This window comes from Centruroides vittatus, unplaced genomic scaffold, assembly GCF_030686945.1.
Source record: "Centruroides vittatus isolate TY-2023 unplaced genomic scaffold, ASM3068694v2 scaffold_386, whole genome shotgun sequence".
In the NCBI taxonomy this organism is placed as follows: domain Eukaryota; kingdom Metazoa; phylum Arthropoda; class Arachnida; order Scorpiones; family Buthidae; genus Centruroides; species Centruroides vittatus.
Genome location: NW_027122706.1, coordinates 4,463,996 through 4,488,546, shown reverse-complemented (window position 1 = coordinate 4,488,546; position 24,551 = coordinate 4,463,996). Strand labels below are relative to the sequence as shown.

The 24,551-nt window shown below is 30.5% G+C and overlaps 1 protein-coding gene across 2 annotated transcripts; it reads right to left on the bottom strand.

Moving 5' to 3' along the window:
• Positions 1-1,303: 1,303 nt before the first annotated feature.
• On the bottom strand, positions 1,304-20,377 carry LOC136988899 (histone-lysine N-methyltransferase PRDM9-like). 2 transcript variants are annotated; one of them, XM_067286909.1, is made up of 4 exons: positions 20,285-20,377; positions 17,474-17,650; positions 7,432-7,624; positions 1,304-2,719 (listed from the first exon to the last, which is right to left on the bottom strand). In XM_067286909.1, exons 1-4 carry the CDS (start codon positions 20,285-20,287, stop codon positions 1,749-1,751), a joined length of 1,344 nt encoding a protein of 447 aa, XP_067143010.1. In that variant the 5' UTR covers positions 20,288-20,377; the 3' UTR covers positions 1,304-1,748. The 2 variants fall into 2 exon arrangements, with proteins under 2 accessions (XP_067143010.1, XP_067143011.1); XM_067286910.1 differs by lacking the exon at positions 1,304-2,719 and adding an exon at positions 2,833-3,245.
• Positions 20,378-24,551: the final 4,174 nt, after the last annotated feature.

The window sequence follows — 24,551 nt, the reverse complement described above, 5'->3', positions numbered from 1 at the left end:
AGTATTATGAATAGGAATTTATAATGTGTATTTCTTACAACTATTTTATATAATTTCTTTTGTAATAATAAATAAGAATAAGGAAATAATAATAGTAAAACAAGAATTTTTAATCATGCAAGAGAAGCATTTTTGTTGAATTATACAATTGAGGAGCCTGCATAATAAAATAATCATACAAAATGTATATATCTTGTATTAGTTTTTAAATGAAATAAACATAGATTTGTGTTTTTACTAATGAAGGTTATCATTAATTAAAAATATTAACAAAATCAGACTTAGTGTTAAACAAAAAAATAAGACAAATATAAAGATCATCTAGTTCATAATTGCAAAAATTTCACACATTAAGTTTGCAAAGACAGAATTTACTTTATGTTAGACAATATAGTGTTTTTTATATATATTTGAAATTAGTTTTACATTGATAGAATAAGTTTTAAAGAATTAACATAGCAATTTTACATTTGACACTAATCATCTATGCATTATTTACATAAATATGATTCTTATAAAATAGGTAAAACTATAATTACAAAATTTGAAATGACTAGAATGCATTTGCTAGATACAAGAGTGAAATGCATTATTTCAGTTGAACAGCTGATACTTTTCACATTACAAACATTTCGAAAAAAGTGTAGACAGAAAAATTTAGCTAAAAAAATTACACATTTACAATAATACAATACCTTAATATTTAACAAATTTCAGTTTAAAATTATTTAACTTGTTTTAAGAAAATTTTAAATTTTTTGCATTTCATTGATATAAAAAAATATTGTAAAAAGTTAACTTTGTCCCAGTAACACAGCTTTACAAATAACATTTTAAAATCATTTGAATAGAATTATATACAAATCAAGCATCTTCTGATATAATAGCTACTTTCATCATACAATTATTTTTGTGTAAAGAAATAAGGCTAAATACTTTCATTTAGAAGAAAAATTTTTTTTAATAATAATAATGTTTATAATTTTATCTTGATCAATAAATATGATATAATGAGGTTCAAAAAATGTCAAGTTACATCAGTAATATTCTTCATGACTTACTTTATAGTAAAAATCATCAATTTGATCGCCTAGTTAAATTCACTACTAATTTTAAGAAAGATAATGGATTTATTAGTCTTTAATCTTTTATCAATATTGTAATTCATATACAATATTGATAAAAATCATACAAAAATTAAGTTTTAATTAACAAATCTAATCAATAATACTAGTGAATTAACCAAATATCCATCTGGACTAAAAAAATGGATATTATACAAAATAAATAAGATATAGTATACTACTCTTACTCTTGCTAATCTGGCCATTCTTTTTCACAGAGGGAATGCCAGATTACTGAATGTGATAGGTCTAAAGGCATTGAATGAAGTAACCTGTCATCTTCAGTACTGTATACACAAATGCAAGCCAAGTAAACAGGAAAACAGGATGTGACACTAACATTTTCATGGAAATGTAAGTGGAAAGACAATCACATGGGTGGTATGCCTGATTAGCAATTGCATTGTACAGTTTTTGTTTTCACTAACAGTATATGGAATGCACAAATATTTGGCAGGAGTTAAACTTTTATCAGTTGTTACTTTTATGTGCCTTTTAATTCACAATAAATATATTATGCAATAAAAGATTTTCCATAGTATTATCTGTAACAGATATTAAATAAATTGTAATTTTAATATAACAAAAAACAACTGTGTTTAATATTCACTGAAAAATTTATTTTCATAAACATAAGTTATCTTCTTTGTTATCAGCAGAACACTTGTGTGTTGGATGATTACTATTAGCAATAAAACCTTTTTTACATATATTACAGATGCAAGGTCTGTCATCTATATGAGTTCTTAAATGTTCTTGGAGTTCAGATTTATATGAAAATCCTTCTTTACAAATATCACAGAAATATAGTTTTTCTAATATGTGATTATTTGAAACTACTACATTACAAGTTTTGTCAAAATAGGATTTGTTCCTATTGTGAAGTTTTTTGTGTTTTTGAAGATAGGCATTACTCACAAATCCTTTATTACATATTTCACAAGTATGAGACTGTTCTGTAGTATGGATATGTTGATGTTTTTGAAGATCACTACTGTCAGCAAAATTTGTCTTACATACATCACATGTAAAAGGTCTCTCTTCACTGTGAACTTTTTGGTGTCTTAGAAGATGACTACTACTGGCAAATCCTTTTCCACAGATTTCACACATGTAAAGTTTTTCTCTCCTGTGAGTGTTCTGATGTCGTTGAAGATCACTACTACTATTAAAACCTTTTTTACATAATTGACACACATAGGGTCGTTCTCCCGTATGAATTCGCTGATGCTTTTGCAGACAATTACTGGTTGTGAATGCCTTTTTGCATATCTTACAGATATAGGGTTTCTCTCCAGTATGGGTTCTATAATGTTCTTGAAGATTGCATTTATATAAAAATCTTTTATTACATAATTGACATACGTAAGGCTTCTCTCCTGTATGTCTTCTTTTGTGTTTTTCAAAATCACAGCTATAAAGAAATCCTTTATGACAAATTTCACAAATATATTGCTTATGATACCTTGGTGTCTTATATAATTGATTTAATGATTTTTTAGAGTAGCTTTGATTTATTTCCAAAGAATTTTGGCTTTCTACCAATGACGATGATTTAGATAATTCAATTTTATCCACTGAAGAAATTTTATTTTCTGTAAAATATAAATAAATAAATGAATCATATAAACAAATATAAGGTGGCCCAAAGTCAAATAACCATGTAAACATTAAACTGTAGTCTTATTCAAAATACTTCATTACTTACAAACTACTAAAATTGCTCAAAATGAGATTCTTCTTGTTCAATACATGATGCTCTCTGCTTTAACTTTTTTAAAATCCTTTGATAGCTTGTTCGAGTGATTCCAAATTCTGCCAATGCTTTTCTTGTTGATTTACCTGGGCTGGCATCCAATGCCTTTGCCACTCTTCGTACATTATCATCAGTTACTGCAGTTCTTGGTCGACCTGATCTTGGTAAGTCTACTACTGCTCCCGTTTCTTCAAATCTTTTATTTAATTTGTAAATTGCTTGGCGAGTAGGTGGTTCAACAGCTGGATATTTTTCAATAAACAATTTTCTAATTATTGCGTACTTTTTATCGTGTTTCCACCAATTTTGTAAAAGAAAAACACGCTGTTCTAAACTCAGTTTACGATTCATATTTGCAAGTATACCTGGAACACACAAAACAAAACATGGTTAACTGACTGTTGGGCCTCCCTATACATATATATATCTAAATTACTTTAGCATAAAGAATTTTTATTAATTTACATTTTCTTATTTAAGCTATTATTATATTTAATTAAACTTATTACAATAAGCAAACTGTAAATAGTATAAAGATAAACTGTTTTATTCCCTTAAATATTTTCAAAATTTAATGTTAAAATGCTTAATTTGCTGAAGATTTACCCTCTTAGTGTTCACAGAATGGAAAGAATTATAATATTTATATTAATTAATTTTTTTAAACTTCCAGCATAAAGAACTTTTATGTGATAAATTAATTCCCATTAATAAAAAAATAAATGCTATTTCTTTGGTAACCTGTATTCATCACATAAAATAATTAAATTAAACTTTTCATACTCAGTGTGTGAAATAACACTCCTTTTGCATATGATATATTTGTTAAAAGTGAATAAGTAAAATAATGTTGTCATAACAAAATTTATTTAAGATTTTCTAATAAAACAAAAACATAAATGCTTAAGTTCTCATTTTACTGGTTTTTGCAATCAAATAAGGAAATAATTATTAGTAAGAAACCTTGTAATTTATAAGGTTTCAAGACCACATTATTTATAATTCATTTGCTCAGTTATTTTTATACAGTTTTATGGTGTATGGAATTTTTATTTAAAAAATTATGCAGAGTGAGCAAGTAATAAATTTACTTTTAAGATATGAAGAAGAGAGTTTGGAAATACACAGTCAGACTTGGCAATGGCACGTTGCTTAATAAAGCTGCTTTGGTTAAGCTACTAGAGATTGTTTTAAGTGAGGTGTTCAGTATTACGTGGAACTGTTTCATATTTTTGTTCCATTTTTGTTGGAATCTGAAATATCCCATGTTCAAGAAAAAATGAATATCCTGTATTATGAATAATCCTGGTTCATTTTAAGTGTAGTAGGTGAAAAAAAAACTACATTTGAAACACCTGCTATTAAGTGGTAGAGAGCATAATGTATTCTATTAAGTACATTGAAGGATTAAATACTAACAATTGATGGTTATTCTGTGTACAAATGTAGTTTCTAGGTTAGTTTTCGGCTTACAATAAAACCTGTGACTTACTCAGGAACCTAACCTGTTCATAAGTAGGAGAGCATCTGTATAAAATTTTTGGAATCCAGATCCTTCTGGTTAGCAGTATGCACCTTAGGCTAGGCCTCCACTTGCGATTTCTAGTTGTGGTGATCAATAAATCACTGCCACAGAAAATCTACAAGGTGCACACCCTGCAATAGATAAATTGTTGAATTAGAACAGTTTTCCAATGGATGACATTGAAACTGCTTGTGTGATCGCTCCTTTGCATCGGGCAAGAAGTAAATGGCGGAAGCATAGTTATTGGTTACATCCAATAACAAGTGAAAGATTATTGAAAGGGCAGTTTTATGAGTTATTTGAAAATTTATGTGAGCATCCTGCAAAGTTTTTCCAGTATTACCGAATGACAAAAAGTAGTTTTGACAAATTGTTGGGAATAATTGGTCCATCAATCACACACATTGACCAGAACAAGACTGTAGACTGCTTCAAAACTGCAACTAGACTATTGCAAGTGGCTGCATGTCCATGCCTGTTTGTGTGATTCATTGGGTTGTGTCACAGCGAAAATAGGACCAGTTGCAATTTTTTAATTGCTGCAATTGTTTAGTTGCAAGTGTATGCACTTGTATTGGAAACAATGAGTTTTATTTTTGCAACTGAAAAATCACAAGTAGAGGCCTAGCCTTACTGTGTAATCAGGCAGGTTTTTTTAGACAAATATTTAATGAGTAATAGTTATCAATAACAATTATTGTGAAACAAAGAGGGATATTATTTTTTTATTACAATTAACATTTATTTTTTTTTTATTTAGACATACTGGGAAGAACCCATGATGCAGTTATTATAATTAATATAAATACTAAAATAGTGTGGTTGAGATTACAGGGTGATCTCAAATTTGTAATATAACCACTTAAAATTGAGACCTTGTGGACAATTATTGCATTTATAAAGATGTTTTATTCAATTGTAAGTGATTACAGTACAAATCTGAGATTATCCTGTAATCTCAACCACACTATTTTAGTAATAATAATTAATAAAAATAAAATTGTATGATTTTTGTAACTAGCTGTTTGCCACATTAAATTGTGGCATTCCTATTTTTATATATGACCATATGCAAGAATCTGGTAGGAAGGATAAGCAGGGAATAAGGAGCAGGAGAAAGAGGGTACTGGTGTCTTGTATTGGCTGTACCAAAATCTGATCAGTTTGCTTTAAGCAATTTATATTTTCATAGGAAACAGTTCTACAACTATTGTTTTGCTGTTTGCAAATGTAATTCAAAATGTTTACTCAGAAATGATACAAAACAGTAACTGATGTTATAAAGATTATATTATCATTTTTATCCCAGTATAAAAAATTTTAAATACTTTGTTGTTTGTGGCACCATCTTAAATTGTCTTCAATGCTTTCAAACTTCATTGCATTAGCATTGTATCTAATAATTTAAAATGAAAGTTACTGAAATATTTCTTAACAAAGCCATTTTGAGCAGCTTTGCCAGACAATGCACCCAATATCGTAAGCAAATGTCACTCAACTGACTTGTCATGTATCATCTATTTCCAACGATATTGGAAATAGATGTATCGAGTATTGTTAGTTTGGATTTGTTATTTAAATTAAATTGCAATAACTGCACCATAAAACAGAATTTTCACATTAGAAATCTACACAGAGAAAAGTTATCAAGCATTAAAGTAACAGTTTATGTAAAAATATTCTGAATTATCTGTGCCTATAAAAGTTTATAAACAACTTTTAATAAGTGGAGATTCATGGAGTTGTTGTGTAAGAAAAAAGAAATGTCAAACAAAACATTATTTGGAATAGTTGGGCACTTTCAGAAGTGAGTCCCAAAAAAACTTTTAAGACATTTAGCTTAAATGACTGTATTCTCTTTTGGTTCTGTTCATATAATTACAAATTGAATCAAATTTTGGCTTTATAAAGTAATGGTATAAAGTTTAAAATAATAAAACATACTTCACTAGCACTGGAAACATATATCATCTTCAGACCATTAAACCTCTTCAGCTTTCAGCAAAACATGTAAAATGTAGCAATACTGATCTGTTTAACTTTGAATTCTACATGTGTGTTCTATTTGATGCATTCCAATTTGAAATGAGCTCTGTAAACCTGAAGCTGGAATCAAGTGGATTCCAAAAACAATAGTGAATTGCTACATTTTATGTTTTGCTGGAAGTTGAAGAGGTGTAATGGTATGAAGATAAAAGTTTAAAATGTTATCTTTCAAGTCTATAGTAAATGAATGTTCAAGATTTTGTTCTCTTGATAGGTAACATGTCAATAACTGCCAAGTCTGACTTGCAACAACACCAATCTCCTTATGTTACATCTCATAATCTAAATATTCAGATAGGCTAGATGACCAAGACAATTAAGGCATCGCATACTACTGGAAATTTCAGGAGTTTTTAATAGAGCTGTTTTCCTGGATATGTCAGGCCCCATTCTTCACCAATGACTGTTTTTATTGTGGACCTGGCCAAACCCATGATGGATATGGTTTAAAGACCATCTTTAATGTCCACAAAGTGGAAAATATTTAAAAATCTAAATATTCAAAAATATGTTTTATTTTTAAATATTTAGATTTTTTCCTAGATTGTTTGCTTACCTAATATATTAGGTGCTGTTATTAGTAAATAAAAAGTTTACTTATAACACTTTTTATTGATAATTATTAAAATAATAAATTTAATCTGCTATTCACTTTATTAATATATTTTTACATTCATTATTAAATAACTTTCTTCCTCAATAATTAGTAATATAACAATGAGATGTAAAATTCTTAATTTATTGATAACATAATAACTCATTTCTTATCAAATAAATATTACACTACAACTAAGAAATTTTATATAATTAAGACAACTAGCTATGAAATTTTAATATTACAAAAAAATGAATCTGATAGCATCTGGACTTTACTTATGAAACATTAAACACAGTTAAATAATATTTATATAAATATTATTTAACTAATTGTTTCACATTTTAATTTATTAAAGTGATATTCATTATCAATATTAATTTACCTTCTTTTTTAACTTCATAGAAAACTAAAAGTTCTTTTTCTGGTGGAATAACTTTAGAAGCACGAAAGAAGATTTGTCCATTATATTGAAATGCAATCAAATTTTGTTCTTCTTCATTAGATGTGGAGTTAATATATCTCATCCAATTTGTAGAAAGTTCTTGTTTATCACCTTCTGCATCAACAGCTTCAATCTATGAGGCACAATTGAAAAAGTAAAAATGTGAGCTTTATAATTTATTAATCAATGATTCTTTATATTCTTACAGAAAACTGAATAAAATATAGCTGGTTTTTGGGATTGCAAGATCGGGCTGTAAATAGCAGATTGAGATATTTGTAGAGCTCTAGACTCCTACATTTGAGCGACTTACTACTTTTGGACCACTTTAAAAATATAGTAATTTGGGCTAAATTTCAAGGAATTCTGCTCTACTTTTTATAAAACCTATCTGACGACCTATGAGGTTCTCACCGGACACGTGCTGCTTACCTGCAGTTTATATTACTATTATTATTATTATTATTAATTAATGAAAATAGCATATTGTATACATAGCTGTATTCTGTTTGCTTAATGAGTTACATCACTTACATGGCATTTGGCATATTGTACAAAAATACATAAATCTTGGATAATTCAAAGTCGTGATTATTTTGTCCCTTGAATTTTGAACTAACGAGGATTTGCTGTATTTATATTTATGCAGAGCTTAACTCTTCAGACAATGTCTTTCATAATATTTGGGATGTTTTGTAGTATTTATCTAACCTAATTTTGAAAATTTTATATCTAATTTGATTCATACTTGCCAACCTTAGACTATAGTTGAGGCTGACTTTGATTACAAAGGCTGAGAAATAATAAAAAAATTTATAGAAATGTTGTTGACAGTTGTAAACACTTATTCAATCTCTTTATCACAATAATAGATTTATAATATTGGTTTTTCCTACTAAAGAAACTACTAGTAATAGAAAAATAGAATACAGAGTAATAGTATATTGTATTATAAATAAGTATATAAAAAGTTCAAAAATGGCTAAATTTTAACAACTAACCAAATATATTAGATTTAACATGAAAAACACTGAATTGACAACATAAGGTATCTGAATTTGCTTTATCATGTTTGTTTTAAGGTGTGTCAACTGTATCAACAACGTGGCAGTGACATTGAGAAAGAACTCAATTTTGCCAGACTCTCAGATTGATTTTGTTATACCAAAGATCTATCTATCACATATCTATCACATTCTGGGCATATTTTGTATGCAGCAATTTTTTAGAACAAATTAATTTCTTATAATTTAATCAGGAATTTAAAGCTTCTGTTAAAATTTTCATATGTGTATGAGAATTCTTGTATGTCTGACAACATAGAACTCAAAGAAAATATTACATTGAAGCAGACAATTTCTAAAAAAACTGCTAAGAAAGCAAACTTGGGATGTTTAGTATTGGTATAAATCCTTGTTTATGAAGACAATACATTAATGGTGTCATCTCAAAAAGGCAGAGAATTTCTATCTCAAGCTGACAGACTGACTACTACTTTCAAAAGCAGATTCTCAGCCTGAAAGATGGAAGTTGGCAACTATTTGGATTATTACTTCCACTCCAATGATAGCTGAACTGTTCATTTACCTGGAAGTCTAAGGTGTTGTTTTATTTTTTTAAGGATTTAAATATTTTAAATATTTTTTAAGGTACTTATTTTGACATTGAAGAATAGAGAGCTGAATATACAGTGATACCTCAGTTTTTGTTGATAATCCATCTGAAAACAATTGGCAAAATCCAAAACCGATGAAAACTGAGGCAATTATTTCCATACAAATCAATGTAAATCCAATCAATTCATTCTAGACACTCCAAAATACATACTAAAAACACATTTTATAGAGAATTAATATAGCGTTAACTACTAAAAGCAATAAGAAATTAACATAAAAGACTAATTAGCATAAAGATGAAAGCAATGGAATTGTTCGGCTAGACACACGGAGTAATGTCTTCTCTTGTGAGAAGCTTGTTGGATATGAGCTTCTAGTCTATATTGCCCCATGATAAAGTGTGATGTAATTGTCATGTAATAGTAGTTGTATGCCTTTATGATGGTCATATCGAGGGGAATAATGCCTTCCTGGAAATCCGTTTAAGAGTAACTGGCCCCTATTCAGGCGTACAGACATACAGAAAACCCGGAAAATTTTACGTGGCCAGCCCACCCTGGCAAAGCACGAACCATGACCAAACTCCCAGTGTTCAGGGAATGGAACCATTGGCCAATGGTGGGCCGTCACGGGGTAATGTTCACACAACGAGAAATAATGCCACACTGCTCTGGAAAATGCCTGGGTCGCCCTTTGTTTTCGCAACATTAGCAGTGAGGTCACTTGAGCACACCGACAAAATCTGAGGCAATCAATGAAAACCAAGACAAATTTTTCATGAAAAAAAATAGACGAAAACTGAAACCGACGATAACCAAAGTCAACAAAAACCGAGGTATTACTGTAATTACAATAGATTAGATGTTGTTCTATATCGTGTTCTTTTATAGAAGTCATTATAAGGCTAATGTCAGAAGAGTGCGATTTCATGTCTGTCAATTTTCACAGATGTCACAAGATTGCATAAAACACGTGGGAGCAGTGAGATGGATGGGCTGCTGAATTGTCTGCGACAATTTCATTATGTTGCATAAACATTTGCACTGGAAGATACATTCGAAGCCTATGATTGTCAGATGAGCATGAAAAATGATGGACGTGGTAACATTATTTCAAGGAAATACTGGGTTGGCCTCGTTCCTGTTGAAGGATGTAAGGTATCTGCATATTCTAAAAATGGGACATGGATATCATCCTTGGGAATACAATCATACAAATTAGTGAGGGGCCAGAATTGAGAGAAACTTCAGTTGAACTTTATAAAAACAGAAACAAGAAAAAGGAAGGCTGGTTACAATCAAAAGAACATACCCAATATTACCAGTCTTTTTTGTTTTTAAATACTTCTATACATAATAATAAATGGAACATCACAATCTATAAGATCCATGTTGACATATACACATCCGAAATGAAACTGATTCCTGACATGCTCTGTGAAAAATAGCAGTCAACTGATAACTGTCTTTCTATCAGTGAATTTTCACATCTGCGAATAAAAAAACAGCATCCACGTGTTTTCACACTTGTCTGATATTAGCCTAAAGCCATGGTTCTCAATCCATGGTCCACGGAACACGGGTGAACTGTGAAGCCACTTGAAGTGTTCCACAAAAAAATTAAATATACAATTAAAAATTGTAAAAGAAAAATCAATACAAAGTAAAATAATTTTTGTATGAGAATGTAATCAGCAAACACCAATGACATTATATACTAGACTGAGTGCACTCTTGATTTCAAAAAAGGTTTGCCACCTGTTTTAAAGCTGATGTATTATAAAAATGTCAAAGTTTGGTGTTCCCTGACTTCAAAACAATTGAACCACTTCCTATATTCTGCTGTCAGTTTTATTTTTAATATAATCTTTATCAAATAGTTATATTCTTGCCAACTTATCTTTATATATAAAAATTATAGATGGAATGATTTCAAGTTATTTTTTTATATTAGACTGCATAAGAAAATAAAATTAATATTAACAATGAAAATTTTAATACCATTGAACATTAATTATGATGATATAATTATTTTAAATTCCTTTTCCTTTTTATAGGAAGCTAGTAATTATAAAATTTGTCATTGTTAATAAAGTTAGTTTTGAGCTGTGTTTGACAAATGAATTTCTGTTGTCTTTAATTGATTATGATATCAAATTCAAAAACTGTTCTATTTCTGGAATTTCTTGATTTGATCATAACATTTCTATCAAGTTTGTTTGCTGTTCACAAAAAATTCACTTTTTATGCTTTATGATATAAGAAATAAGTAGGCCCTACAACAACTAAAAATATGATTTAATGATGGGTTGTTATTTTTTAAACTATTATTTTGAAACAATAACACACATTGTTATTTAAATAAGATTGTTATATAAAAATAAAAGCTGATACAAAATATGTCAGATATGCATTGTTGTTACTTATACAATACTGTATAAGTTACAAATGTAGAATAGTCAGAATAGCAAATCATAGAAAAAGATTTGATAACATATTAGGCTCCTATCCTGCTAACATGGGGAACCCAGGTTTATTCTGAGTTGGAGACAGTGGCTTTAATGGCCAGTCCATACAGAATATGTCAATTTCTATCCTTCTCCACCTGGCTGCCTGTTATGCACTTGGTCAAATCAATGGACATGATTAAAAGACAAGCCAAAAGAGGGAACTAGAGAGTTTCCACAAATTACGTAATACTATTTTTTATGATTTTTAATACCTTCCCTCCCCTTTTAAAACACTGTAATGTTACTCACTACAACCCTTATAAAATTATGTAATGCTATAAGAGTAACACCTGTTTAGAGTTACTGATACAAAGATTTGACCAAGAGCAGAGAACATTTCCTTAGTAATACTACATCTTACAAATTAATTTTCTATATGCATACCATAAAAACAAGATTCCAAATTTATTCACATCAGTTAAAATTTAAAAAGTTTAACTCTACACTTAAGTTAATTAAATAGGCTGCCTACTCAGCCTATAAAAAGCTTCTTGCCTGTATTATTTAATTACAAAAAAACTACTTAGTTACTTATGACTTCATTAGTCATAAGTAACTAAGTAGTTTTTTTGTAATTAAATAATACAGGCAAAAAGCTTTTTGATATATCTACACATATGGGTTTATTCAACATTGAAGATAGATTGTAATATTCATCTGTTGGAGAAAAAGATTTTAATTGGTCCTATTTTCATCCAGCTTTAAAACATGCACATGTGAGTAACCAATTTTAGTTGGCTAGGTAATTTACATTGTAAAGACAGGAAGAAAATTCAAACCTATTTCAATTATTTTCATGCTTAGGAATAAGTAAGATAATTGATTTGAATTTTCATAATTACCTAGAAAATGTAAAATTCTTTACTTTCCTACAAAAAGAATCTACAACCTAGACATTGTACAGTTATGTAATGCTGTATAAAACATCCCATCTTGCATAATGCTCTGTAACCACTGGTGTACACACCCACTTACCCCATTAACATTGACAATACAGCATTACATAATCATGGAAGCCTCTCAGACATAATCATAGATTAATCACAGATGATTGCACAAATTCATTCATTCATTGACCATTAATTGCTTCTAAATCATTATACAGCACTAGTAACAGTTGTTATTTTTACCTGTTCTTTTTAACAGTTATTTTAAAATAATAATCTGTTACTGTTATTTACAAATAACTACTTTGTCATTACTATTATGATTATGATTATTATTTTCAATACTATTGTGATGGAAACTAATTAATAAATGCTTTTATTCTGAGTTTTGCTTTCAATATTCTATTTCTCATCACACTTTCCAATGGTTCTTACATATATCAAACATTTTTCTTTTTCGGATTTAAATAGTGACAATTGTTAGGAAATATATTTCTACAGAATGTTAATTCTTCTTCACTTAACATGTTTTCAGTTATCACAATTATGAAGTGATTAGCAACTGAAAGTTTTAACAACAACTTTGATTCAGAAAATGAAATCAGTATAATGTCAGAAACATGATTTGTGCTTGATACATAGAGCATAACATTGGACTAGTTTACAAATCCTGTAGCTCCAAAATACCTACTTTAGGGGCATCAAAAACTGGTTTTTGAGAGAAATACCACATTCATGGCAAAGTATTTTTACTTCTCTGAAATCAAACACACCAGAAACATGAGGTTTGTAACAATACAGAAGCTGTATTACACTGTTTTGATTATGCTGGTATAATAATCTGAAATACATGAAATTTGGACATATGAGATTTGTGAACTAGCTGACAACATATGTTACATTATTATTTAACTGAATAAATAATTCTCATTTAAAAAATATTTATTATAACAATTTTTTTCACTAAACAAAATGTAATATTTTATTAAATAGTAATTAAAATACCTTCTAACTATTTTTACAAAACAGAAAAGCAAGCAAGTCAAGCTATGTTTGCTTTGTTTAATCACTCTGATATACTTGATCTACACTTAAACGGCAAATACCATCTCCTCTTCATTTTGTTTGATTTCAAAATCATTTAGAACATAAATTTGTTTTTGTAAATAAATTTTATTTTATTTAACTTTATTTAGTATATTATTTCAAAATATTAGAATTTAGCAATGTCAATCAACTATTAAGCCTTAACTCCTTAAATTATACAACCTTGACCTTGGCTGAGAAAATCATTAATGCAAATTTTGGTACTTTACGGTTAACGAGATGCAGCCTTTATACATTGCAACAGGTAAGATTTAAGCTCTGAATGAGGAGTTTCACACAACTCCAGAATTGTTGACCCTTCACAAGATATTTGTCTCCAAAGTCAGTTTTTAACACTTATTAGTCTACTGCCTTATTCTACATGCTAAATATGTAGACATGTGCCTTGGTGCGAGTGATAGCAAGCACCCCCTAAAACTATATAATATCAAGTACTCCATGAACAGTCAAGTAAGCTACTTGAAGCTGGCAGAATTGCATGGGCCAAATTGTTAAACATGGTAGTCTTTTGTGATAGTTTTCTGGCATCCCATTAACCAAAAAGTACCCAAATTTTTGTTAAAGCAAACTAACTACTGTTTTTCTAATGATTCATATTAACCAAGTTGGCTATACTTTATAGGGCCATCTTTCTAAGGATTCTATATCAAACTCTTCTAATACATTCCTGCAGTTGCTGTTTATTTTAAAGCTTCTTCTTTGTAATTTTTGTGACCATAATATGCCATCAGTACTCAAAGAATTGAAAGTAGAACTTTTTCAGGCCAGTATTGACATCTTATCTGGGGCTTTTAAAGGAAATTTTTTTAAATCTAAACCATAATTTGTGTTTTAGTTTTAGTGACAATAATAAATTAACTTGGCAAATAAGATGTTTTCTGTTGTACTGCATATACAGACCCAATTATAAAGGGTAGTCTGCAACATCTTTACTGGATATGCATCCCCAAACCATTTCACTTACTGAAATTTTACTGTCAAGCAATCCTTATTATACATCTTGCCTTTTCTATATCTAATGTAGTTTGTCAGACATCCAAGTGAAATTTGAATTTATTCAAAAACAAAAGAATCTCACATGTCAACACTTCAGTTTGCATACTGTTTAGCTCAGATAAGCCTCTGTCTATACAGTTTACTTGCCAACAATGGTTTCTTGACAGTAGACTTTTAACCCAAGTTACAGAGGCAATGTCACACAGTTTACATAGTTAAAAAAACTAGCAGTAAGTTCTTGTATCCTATAATGTCATGGTTTACTCATATGTTCACTTCCTAATTCAATGTTGCCATGTTTATGTCTCCTTTGTAACAAACATATGATTGATTGATTGATGAAAATGCATTCTCCACTATTTCACAAAATGATAAATCTTAAGCATTAAAAGCAACAATTACAGAAATTTATGCAATGTTAACTGTCAAAAACTTTCCATTTTGTTTATAAAATCATACTAATGAATGTTAATTTGTTTATACCAATGAATGATGAATCATTGGAAACATTGCTAAAACAGACTTTGTCAGTCAATGCAAAGCATTCTCATGATATATGATGTCATGGACAATGAAGTCTTTTTGGTTTGCAGTACAGTAGACCCCCCCATAACACAGGTTCATATAACATGGATTCATATAACACGGCGAAAAAATTGCGATCGTGTTCATATAACACACTAAAAGAGATTCGTATAACACGGTAAAACGTCATCGCTGACTCATGTTGCGACAGGATTGGTCGAATCTGGACCAATAGCGGATACTGTACAAACCATTGAGTTTAAACGAGCATTGGACCTATAAAAAACATTTGTTATTCAACAGCCATAAAAATTATATTTTTATTAATGATGTCTCCAAAGTTAAGTTATTTTTCTGTGAAAAATTCGCTGATCAGGAAACATGCACCCGCCGTTCGACAAGCCACTCTGCGATGAAAACAAGCTTAAGCAATGGTGTCGTCAAACAGTGCGCACTCGGTAAGTAATCCTATAATTTTTTGTTTATAGCATAATTTATATGGATTATTCCCAAAAAATTATACGTGATTTGGAAATGCTGAGTCAAATTAGTCTAAAATCGATTAATTTTATGGAAGAAAACCTTTCACACAGCCGTAGCCCCTAAACTGCACACGTGCCAGGCTGTGATTGGCTTATGTATTTAAGTGACTCGTACAACATGGATTCATATAACACGGAATGTATCTACTGTGTTATAGGGGGTCTACTGTATAATGATACTTTAATTTAAAAAATAAATGTTTTTATAGTTATTTTATGGATGATGCAGTTTCTAAGGCATCTACTATAAATTTACAACACATGAATGATGCTGCATTGAAGTAAAACAACACTGCTTACTAAATATGTTATAGATCAGATTCCTCTTAGTAAACCATTAAGATGACCATTTAAGAAAATAAGACTAATTTTTGGGTCATGTAAGAAAAACTCCACATCAACTCAGTAGAAATTGTTCCTAGCAGCCTTATGGGTTTTTGCTTAAATTTTGTACATCTATGATTATATCATGTTAATGGCGTTAAAAAAATAAATACATACAGAGAATATGTGCATATGTTCATTTCATTAATAATAATAACCCACACAAATCTTTTAAACCAGCATATAAAAATACTTTAATTTAAACCATTGCAAATGTTTTTGGCTTGTTTTAAAGTCCATCATCAGGCTGTTATAGAAAGAATATATCTAAATTAACATAACTTCGAACAGTAAACAAATATAATTAGAACACTTTTGAAACTACATAAAGTTTTGAATATAATATAAATTCAATGATATTTATCAACAAAATTTATATTATATAAAATCCTGTTTTTATTATATACTCTCATTATATATCTATTTTTTGTGTATTTTTTACTTATTTTATCATGTTTAAACTGCATTATTATTATTTTTATATATATTCATCCTGTATTTATTTATTTTTATATACTGCACTTTGTTCTTAATTTTAATTTGAAATGTTTGGCATTACTTGTTTTAAATATTTATATTATGTTCTTGATTGTTAGATTTTGTTTTATGTAACCTGAAGGTCATTAAAAATGACTGAAAACAGTGATTAAAATATTTTTTGCTGCTTACAAAGATTTTTAATGACTTGAATATTCAACAATATGTTTTATGCTCAGCATTGTGATTGGTTAAATTTATTTTCCTATCACAAATGGCTATAACAGATATAAACAAAATTAAAAATTGTTATATAAATTATTGTCCACCTAAATTATGTAATCCAGCCAATTCCTAGGCACATTTAGAGATATCATACAAGAATATCCATGATCTGGAGAGTCTGTCTTCATCCTTGAAGTTCATCATCTTTCCCATCATCTTAGTTTTATAAATTTGTAGTCTCTGGATATTTGAGGCTATTTCTTATTCTTATTGGTTTGATTATTCTCATATCATCTCATTTTATAGAAAGTGTATCATTCATAATTTGTAGTGCCAAAGCTGTAGAAGGTATTCTTTTCTAGATGGATGGCACTTTAACCTATATAGTAAAATGTGCTGCTGCACTATATACTCATTTTCTGATTGTCTCTGGCATCAGGAATGGGATACTATACACTCTAGAAATCTCTTAAAATCCATCTTATCCTTGTTGTTTCCTGGCAAATCCATAGAGAATACCAGAAATTTACAAGACGAGAAATTATTGTTGAAATTCTAATCAAATTTGTGGATATTATTTCTGCTATAAGTAAGCTAAAAGTGATTAATAAAAGATTTTTTACAGTCTTAATGTAATATTCATTCACTATAAAGTCAAAACAAATTTAATTACTACATGTTTTTTTTAAACAAAAGTAATAATTTAGTATTTACCTCACTGTTTGACTTTTTTTCTGTGTTATCTGAACTTTCATAAGGACCAAAAATCATATCTTTAGCAATATCTGTGGTAGTCCAAACTCCAAATTTATTTCCAGAAACAGCAGATGGTCGAATGCAAAGATTTTCAGGTAAATTTGATATGGCTTCTGTAGAAAAACTAGTTTCCTCCTGAAAAAAGTTAAATACAATTACATTTTTTAATATCCTAAAATATTGCATAAACATTTATTTTTACAGATTCTTACAAGAACACAAAAATCATCTTTTACTGAAAATTTACAAGGATGACAAACCAATCTTTTGCATATTCATATTTATTGAATCTTGTGAAAACTCTGACTACTAAAAGAATAATGCCTGTTTTCTGACTAATTTTTTCAGGCTTTTATCTTCTTCGCTAAATGCAATGTACAGCACTTATTATATTCTATGAACTCAGTGTGTCAATTACTCCTCAAGTAGTTGTAATAACTTGTTTTCTGTTTTCATTTTGGCAGAAAATTGATGATAATATATTAATTTATCTACACAAAATAAACACTGCACATATAACCAATATCCAGCAATAAAAAATTACAACAAAGCAAATGTTTTCATCTGTGTTTAATGGGCATTGTGAGGCTCTGGAGTTAATTGAAATTAATTCTCTGAAGTTAATTGAATGTCTCAAGGACATCATGATCCAAGGCCCAGTATACTTTATGCTTTGTGACTTTCAGTCTCTATCCTTCCATCCGTCCTGATTTTGTTCTCTGTGTAACTTCCTCCTTAGGACTCATCTAAGCACAACCTTAACATCCTAGAGCTTGCCAATCTCTTATGCCACAGTTTTTACTTTGCTTTTGAGGTACAACTTTTTGGCAGAGAGGTGTGCCTAAGATGCCCCTTCTAAGGCACCCTTTGCGAACTGGTCATTCAGCAACTTGAAGCCTCCAACTTGCCTTCAACCACCAAATTCTCTTGCATGTTACTTTGACAACATTCTTAATCTTGTGGCTGCAAAAATTCTGTATTCAAGATTTCTCGCATAAAATCTACACCAACCTCTACAGCCTTTGTCTCCAACTGGAACAGGACAAGAGCAAGAAGTTCACTTTCTTGACCTCCAGCTTACCTTATCCAAAGAACAAATCTCAACTAAAGTCTACAGGAAGCCAACACACTATCCAATCCTCATCCCTGCTCTTCTCTTGATCCTTTTTTCTTCAAGATGGCTGACTTCAATGCCCTAATTTGTTAAGCCTTCACCCATTTATCTGACACCGAAGACAGGAATCAAGAACTCCAAACTATCGCCTGCTATGCCAGACAACATGGCTACTCTCTGAACATCATCAAAGATCTAATTCGTTGTTGTCGTTTCTCTACAAGTTCTGTCAAACCTAACAAACGATCCCACGACACCATACACAAAGCTGTTACATATGACAGAAGACTGTCCACTCTGCCACTCTACAAAGAAATTGCCAGAAATAATAACTTTTGAATAACTTTCTGAAGTCCCTCAGTTTTCACCCTTCTCTGCAACACTTAAAGACCATCCAGATATGCACCGCCTACCTGGTATATATACTATCCGTTACGAATCACAGAGCCAACCGCAACGTAGATACGTGGATGCTACAGGACAATCTTTAAAGACCCGCCTCAAAGAACATTGAACTTCCATCGGGTAAGTGCTGGACAACACCACATTAGCAACCTTGCAACCTCACATCAAAATGTACATCTAGATCCTGATATAGATATAAATTTTGATTGAGTATGCCTCCTACATAACACCTCTGCAAGAAATGATGTGTTTAGATATTTAGAACAATTAGAAATTTACAAAGCAGCAAGAAAAAATGTGGTTATCAACTTTAGAAATGTAGACTCCTTCCTCCCTACTTGGAAGTTGATCTACAGAGATCTTACAAATCTCCCCCTCTCTTACATCACTCCTCTTTTAACAAGTGGACAGCAATCGCCTATTCCTAGTAACTTTTTGGTTCAAACTGTTTGTTTTATTTTTTAGTTAGTCCAATGATCCAATGATGCCCATTGAACATGGATGAAAACGTTCACTTTCTTGTAATTTCTTCTTGCTGGATATAGGCTCAAAACAAATACAAACATTTTCTTTTCTTTCTCAATATATCTATCTTTATAACATATTTATATTCTTTTTCCAAACACTTTATTTTTTGCACTTATGGAGAATAAAATAGTTTTTCTCACTTTCCGTAATACAAATTTAAAAATAATAAAATTAAATAATAAAACTTAAAAAATAATAACATTTTCAAAATTAAACTTATTAAACAGTTTAACAAATATTAACTTAAAATGGAAAAAGAAGGGAAGAAATAAATAAACTTTCATTGCTTTTGTTATGCTAAAATGTTATGTTTTACTTTCAAAATGCATTTCTTAAATTTACTATTTCAATTTATAGTTAAATAATAAAATATAAAATTATGAGAATAATATACATAATCAAAACACATTTGTTTCGATTATGCTTACAGCAACATATATATGTTGCTATAAGCATATATGAAAATATACATTATATATGTTAAGGAGTATTCACGTATTCATATATGTATAAAACTTAATTATGTTTGATACTTAAACGAAATTGATTTGAAATCGAATACTGACTAATTTTTATACACGGAAAAACATAAGCTTCTCGAATCACTAAACCAAGGCAATCAGACTACAATACTGACGAATGCTAAATGTATTAAGAGATAAGAAAAAAATGAATAAAGGAATAATCTAAGAAATAATTAAAAGCAGTCGCAGTTTTCTCACCATATTTTGAATTTTTCCTTTTCTTTTCAGTTTCTCACATCATATATTTTACAGAGAACATCCTTTAATGTTGTTACTTAATGTATAGAAGCAGTGTTGTCAGACGAGAGAGCGAACAATCTGCAAGTACCTAGAATTTTACTAAATTCTATATATAAAATTTTCCAACTTAATCGAACTTGTATTAAATTCAGAAGTGTTAATGTGAATTTGTTTTTTATTTTTTTATTCTATTGGATCTCACATATAAAATTTTTGTATAAAATATATAATTTGCAAAATACTTGAATGGCCAAAAATACAGTGGCAGTGGCCGGATGGCCGAGCGGTAAAGGTGGCAGCCTACCGCTCTGGGGGACCCGGGATCGAATCCGAACGGGTCGAATAATCCCCAGGAATTTTTCGGGGGGTGGTCCGTTCGGATATGTCGGGCCCCGTCCCTCACCACCCGGTCGCCCCATTGTGGGCCTGGCCGAACCCATAATGGGCCTACTAAAAAGAGGCCCTCTTAGTGCCCACAGGGCGGAAAGAGTTAAAAAAAAAAAAAAAAAAAAAAAAAAAAAAAAAAAATACAGTGGCGTGCCGTCATTGAAAACGGTGGAAACGCTGCTTCCCTTGTATTTTCTAAAATATAAATTTTCATATTTTAACGCAGTTTGAATTAATTAAAATTAATGTTTTATTATAATTACATTATGTATCTTATTACAAATTTCTATACTACATGTGAAATAAACGATAAGATTACTATTGTATATTCGAATATCAGTGGAGGAATGAAAGCGCTGTATTGTCGAAACCGGATCAGCTTCCAAGCAGCCAGATTATACGCATTGGCGCATGCGCTTTACAGACGGCGCCAACCTCACACGGCTTAGCTGGTGGAAGCTACACACGTATAACTCTTCCAATGATTCTATCCCGGAACGGTTCTGGGCTGTTAGCCGCCCTCGCCTGATTATGTGAATCATAAGTACGTTTATAACTTAAACCAACCGATAGGAATTTACTGGTATGTTTTTATGATAGTTCTGTATAGTTGACAAAAGTTAAAAAGGAATCCATTAAAATATTTGATATTTTTATTCTGCTCTCCCATTTTATATTACTTACGGATTTCAATGTTAAACCAGTGATATTACGATTTCGTATGTCCCATCTATAAGGAATATGTAGAAAAAAGCGTGTACAATTCTTGTACAATGTTAAAAAATTAACTGTTACTTTGGCAGCATCATTTACAACCAAATTTAATGAATGAGACACAAGGTACAAGAAGCTCCAGAATTTATTTTCCTTAAGTTTACGATTTATATATCCGTTGTCATAAAAATTTGTCTTTCCACTTTTTTCCCAAGATTACAAATATTCGGGTACAAAGTAACCGGTTTCAACTTATTTCTACTTAAGAAGTAATTAAATAATTAAGAGATTAGGGAATTGGGCACGAAATAAACCCTGCTGAAAGAGCCAGAATTTTACTTAAACAAAAGCTTAACCGAACCAATTTCTAGCCCAGTACAGTGGAGACTGATTTTTTCGTAATATTAGATGATAAAGACAGAAATTTTTTCAGTTCAATGAGAGTGGCTAAATAGTTGTAAATTTTGGAAATTTTCGTGGACACTGGTCCTAAAACGAATTAGTTAGAAAACAAATGACGGACAATCTACTTAGTATTAAGTTTAACATATTTAGATTTTTACAGCTATGGCGAAAAACGTTTAAAATTTACAACAACCCTGTCGCGTTCTTTGAGGTACACTAGTGATGCGACGAGACGCATTTGATATTGACCGGTATCGGCACCTTCGGCATGCACACACTGCACACCTACCCGGACCGTCTCTGATTCCATTCATTAGCCACTCGTATCGAGCTATTTGACTAAGTGGATTGTTTTAAAATTTAAAAAGTTAAGAATATTTTATGTTAAGAGGGTTTTTTAGGAAGCCCATTACAGGTTTGGCCAGACCCCCATGAAAAACCACCTTGACCCGTCCGGATTTGATTTTGAGTCGCCAGAGTAGTAACTGCCACCTTAACTGTTTGTCTATTCTGGTTTCCATCTTTAACATCAACGGATACTGTTATAAACCATATACCGGGCTCTGTCCTTCACCCTATTGTGCACCTGGCCGAATCCATAATGGGCCGGCTAAAACGAGGCCCTCTTAGTGCACACAGAGCGGAAAGAGTTAACTAACATTTGCCATTAAGTGGGGAGTAACCGAGGCTGCTCAGAATGTTGTATGTCCAACTTTACAGCAGAAATTTATACGAATAAACGTTGCTTTGAACTACCCTCAAAACTAATGAAAATAAATGAATAGTGACGCACGAATATGAAAGTATTCCGTTCGTTTGATAATTCAGGTAACGTACAGTACATATTCAAGTTTTAACAGTGATCAGTAGTATTGACAGGTGTAATTGAATACACGTGGATGTTGATCTTAACCAAATTTCTCGAACTTTCAGCATCATTTTAAATACCGTATATTATATACGGTATTTAAAATGGTATTTACGGTATTACGGTATGTATTTTTAGATACATAATACATAATGCATCATGTATCTAAAAATAAAAAATATGGAAAAGTTAATTCATTCGAAATTTATTTTACTAAATATTTGTTTTTATTTCTAGGAATGGAAGCGGTATTTAATAATCAGTTTTTACTGAGAAATTCTTAGCCGTTGTGAACAAACTTATTTATCATTAGAGTACAGATTTTCAGTCAAGCGGCAATGGTATTTTGTGCATAAGAAAGGAATTCATTTTGAATAATATTATACTAAATCTACTTAATAAAACGCAATTAAAATTCAGAAATCCATACTCAATAAATGGGTTTCCTGTTAACTGGAAATTCGAAATTATCAGAAAATATTTCTAGTTTTCTGCGAATTGATCGTCTGTTGAGAAGGGAAGTGAAAGTTAGTGGTATGCATTGAGTGGCTTAAGAGTATGCGAAAAAATAATAATAAATAGTAGCTAATGTATTGTATTCCGGTGCTACATTAAAGTTTTTGACCACGCTACGTCATTGGGTGCTTAGTCTTAAATAAAATGTAATTATAATTTTATCACATTTATCTATGTTTTTCCTGCAAAAATTTTCGCTTTAACAAAAATGTTTTTTACATTTCATTGCACACTGCTATATAATTGACCAAGGCACTCCCGTTTGTCGATAATACGAAATACAACTAGCAAAAATGCGAAATGCAAAAATACTTAAGAAAATGGCTGCCACGGGGTATGCATATCAAAAAAGTATGGGAACTGCTGCTGTGAATCAATGTAGTGAATTCGGTTCGTTAATTTTTATCTAACCAACGCAATTTTGTCTAATAAACATGAGTTATTCAAGTGCAACGAACATAGAAATTTCTTCCGATTGTGGGTCTCAAAAATCGCTTGCCCCTGGATTGCGGAGGGGAAGAAATTGTTACGGTACTGCTTTTTACAATTTTGACCAATAATATAACTACGTAACTTATATTTGAAACAAAATTTCATAGATATTTTTGTAATTTTCTATAATGCATACGATTTTCCACGAATTCACCACTCACACTGACAATTTTTTCGCAAATTTATTACTATCTTCCAATTACAATCTCTTCTCAAGTACAATCTCTTTATGCTTTCTATCGGACAATATGTGTACCACGACGTGTGTTGCAGGACGACATTTGGTCACACTGCTATTTCGAAACCTTAGTCACAGTGTGACGTATTTCCCGAAAACTTTCGAACTCCGAACAGTCCGACCCCAACAATTTTGGTTTTTTTTTCGTTTTCGGTGATATCGTAACTTTCTGAAACAAAATTAAGCTTTTATTGCCTTTGACAGGTGCATTCCCTACAAGTTTTTAACAGAAGGGATGTAAAATTATCGTTACGATATTCCTTGCGACGTTACGAACTGTAAACATAATTGAAATGTCGTGCACAGATAATCCCTCGTATCTGAATTATACGAAATTGAAAGCTTATTGAATATTTGTAGTAATGACTTAAATGGTTTATCGTAGAAATTTCGACGTAATAAGTGACGAGCTTGATGCGACGTAATACTCGACTAACAATACTTTACAATCGTTCTTTTTCATATTGTTTGTGGAAGAAATAAACATGATTTTTATTGTTGTTTCTCCTTAGAAAGTTTCCAGCAAAATTCTGTTTCGGTAAGTCTCACGGAAGTAAGTAATCCTTTGTTTTTGTTTATGTAATTAATATTGAGTATAAATTCTA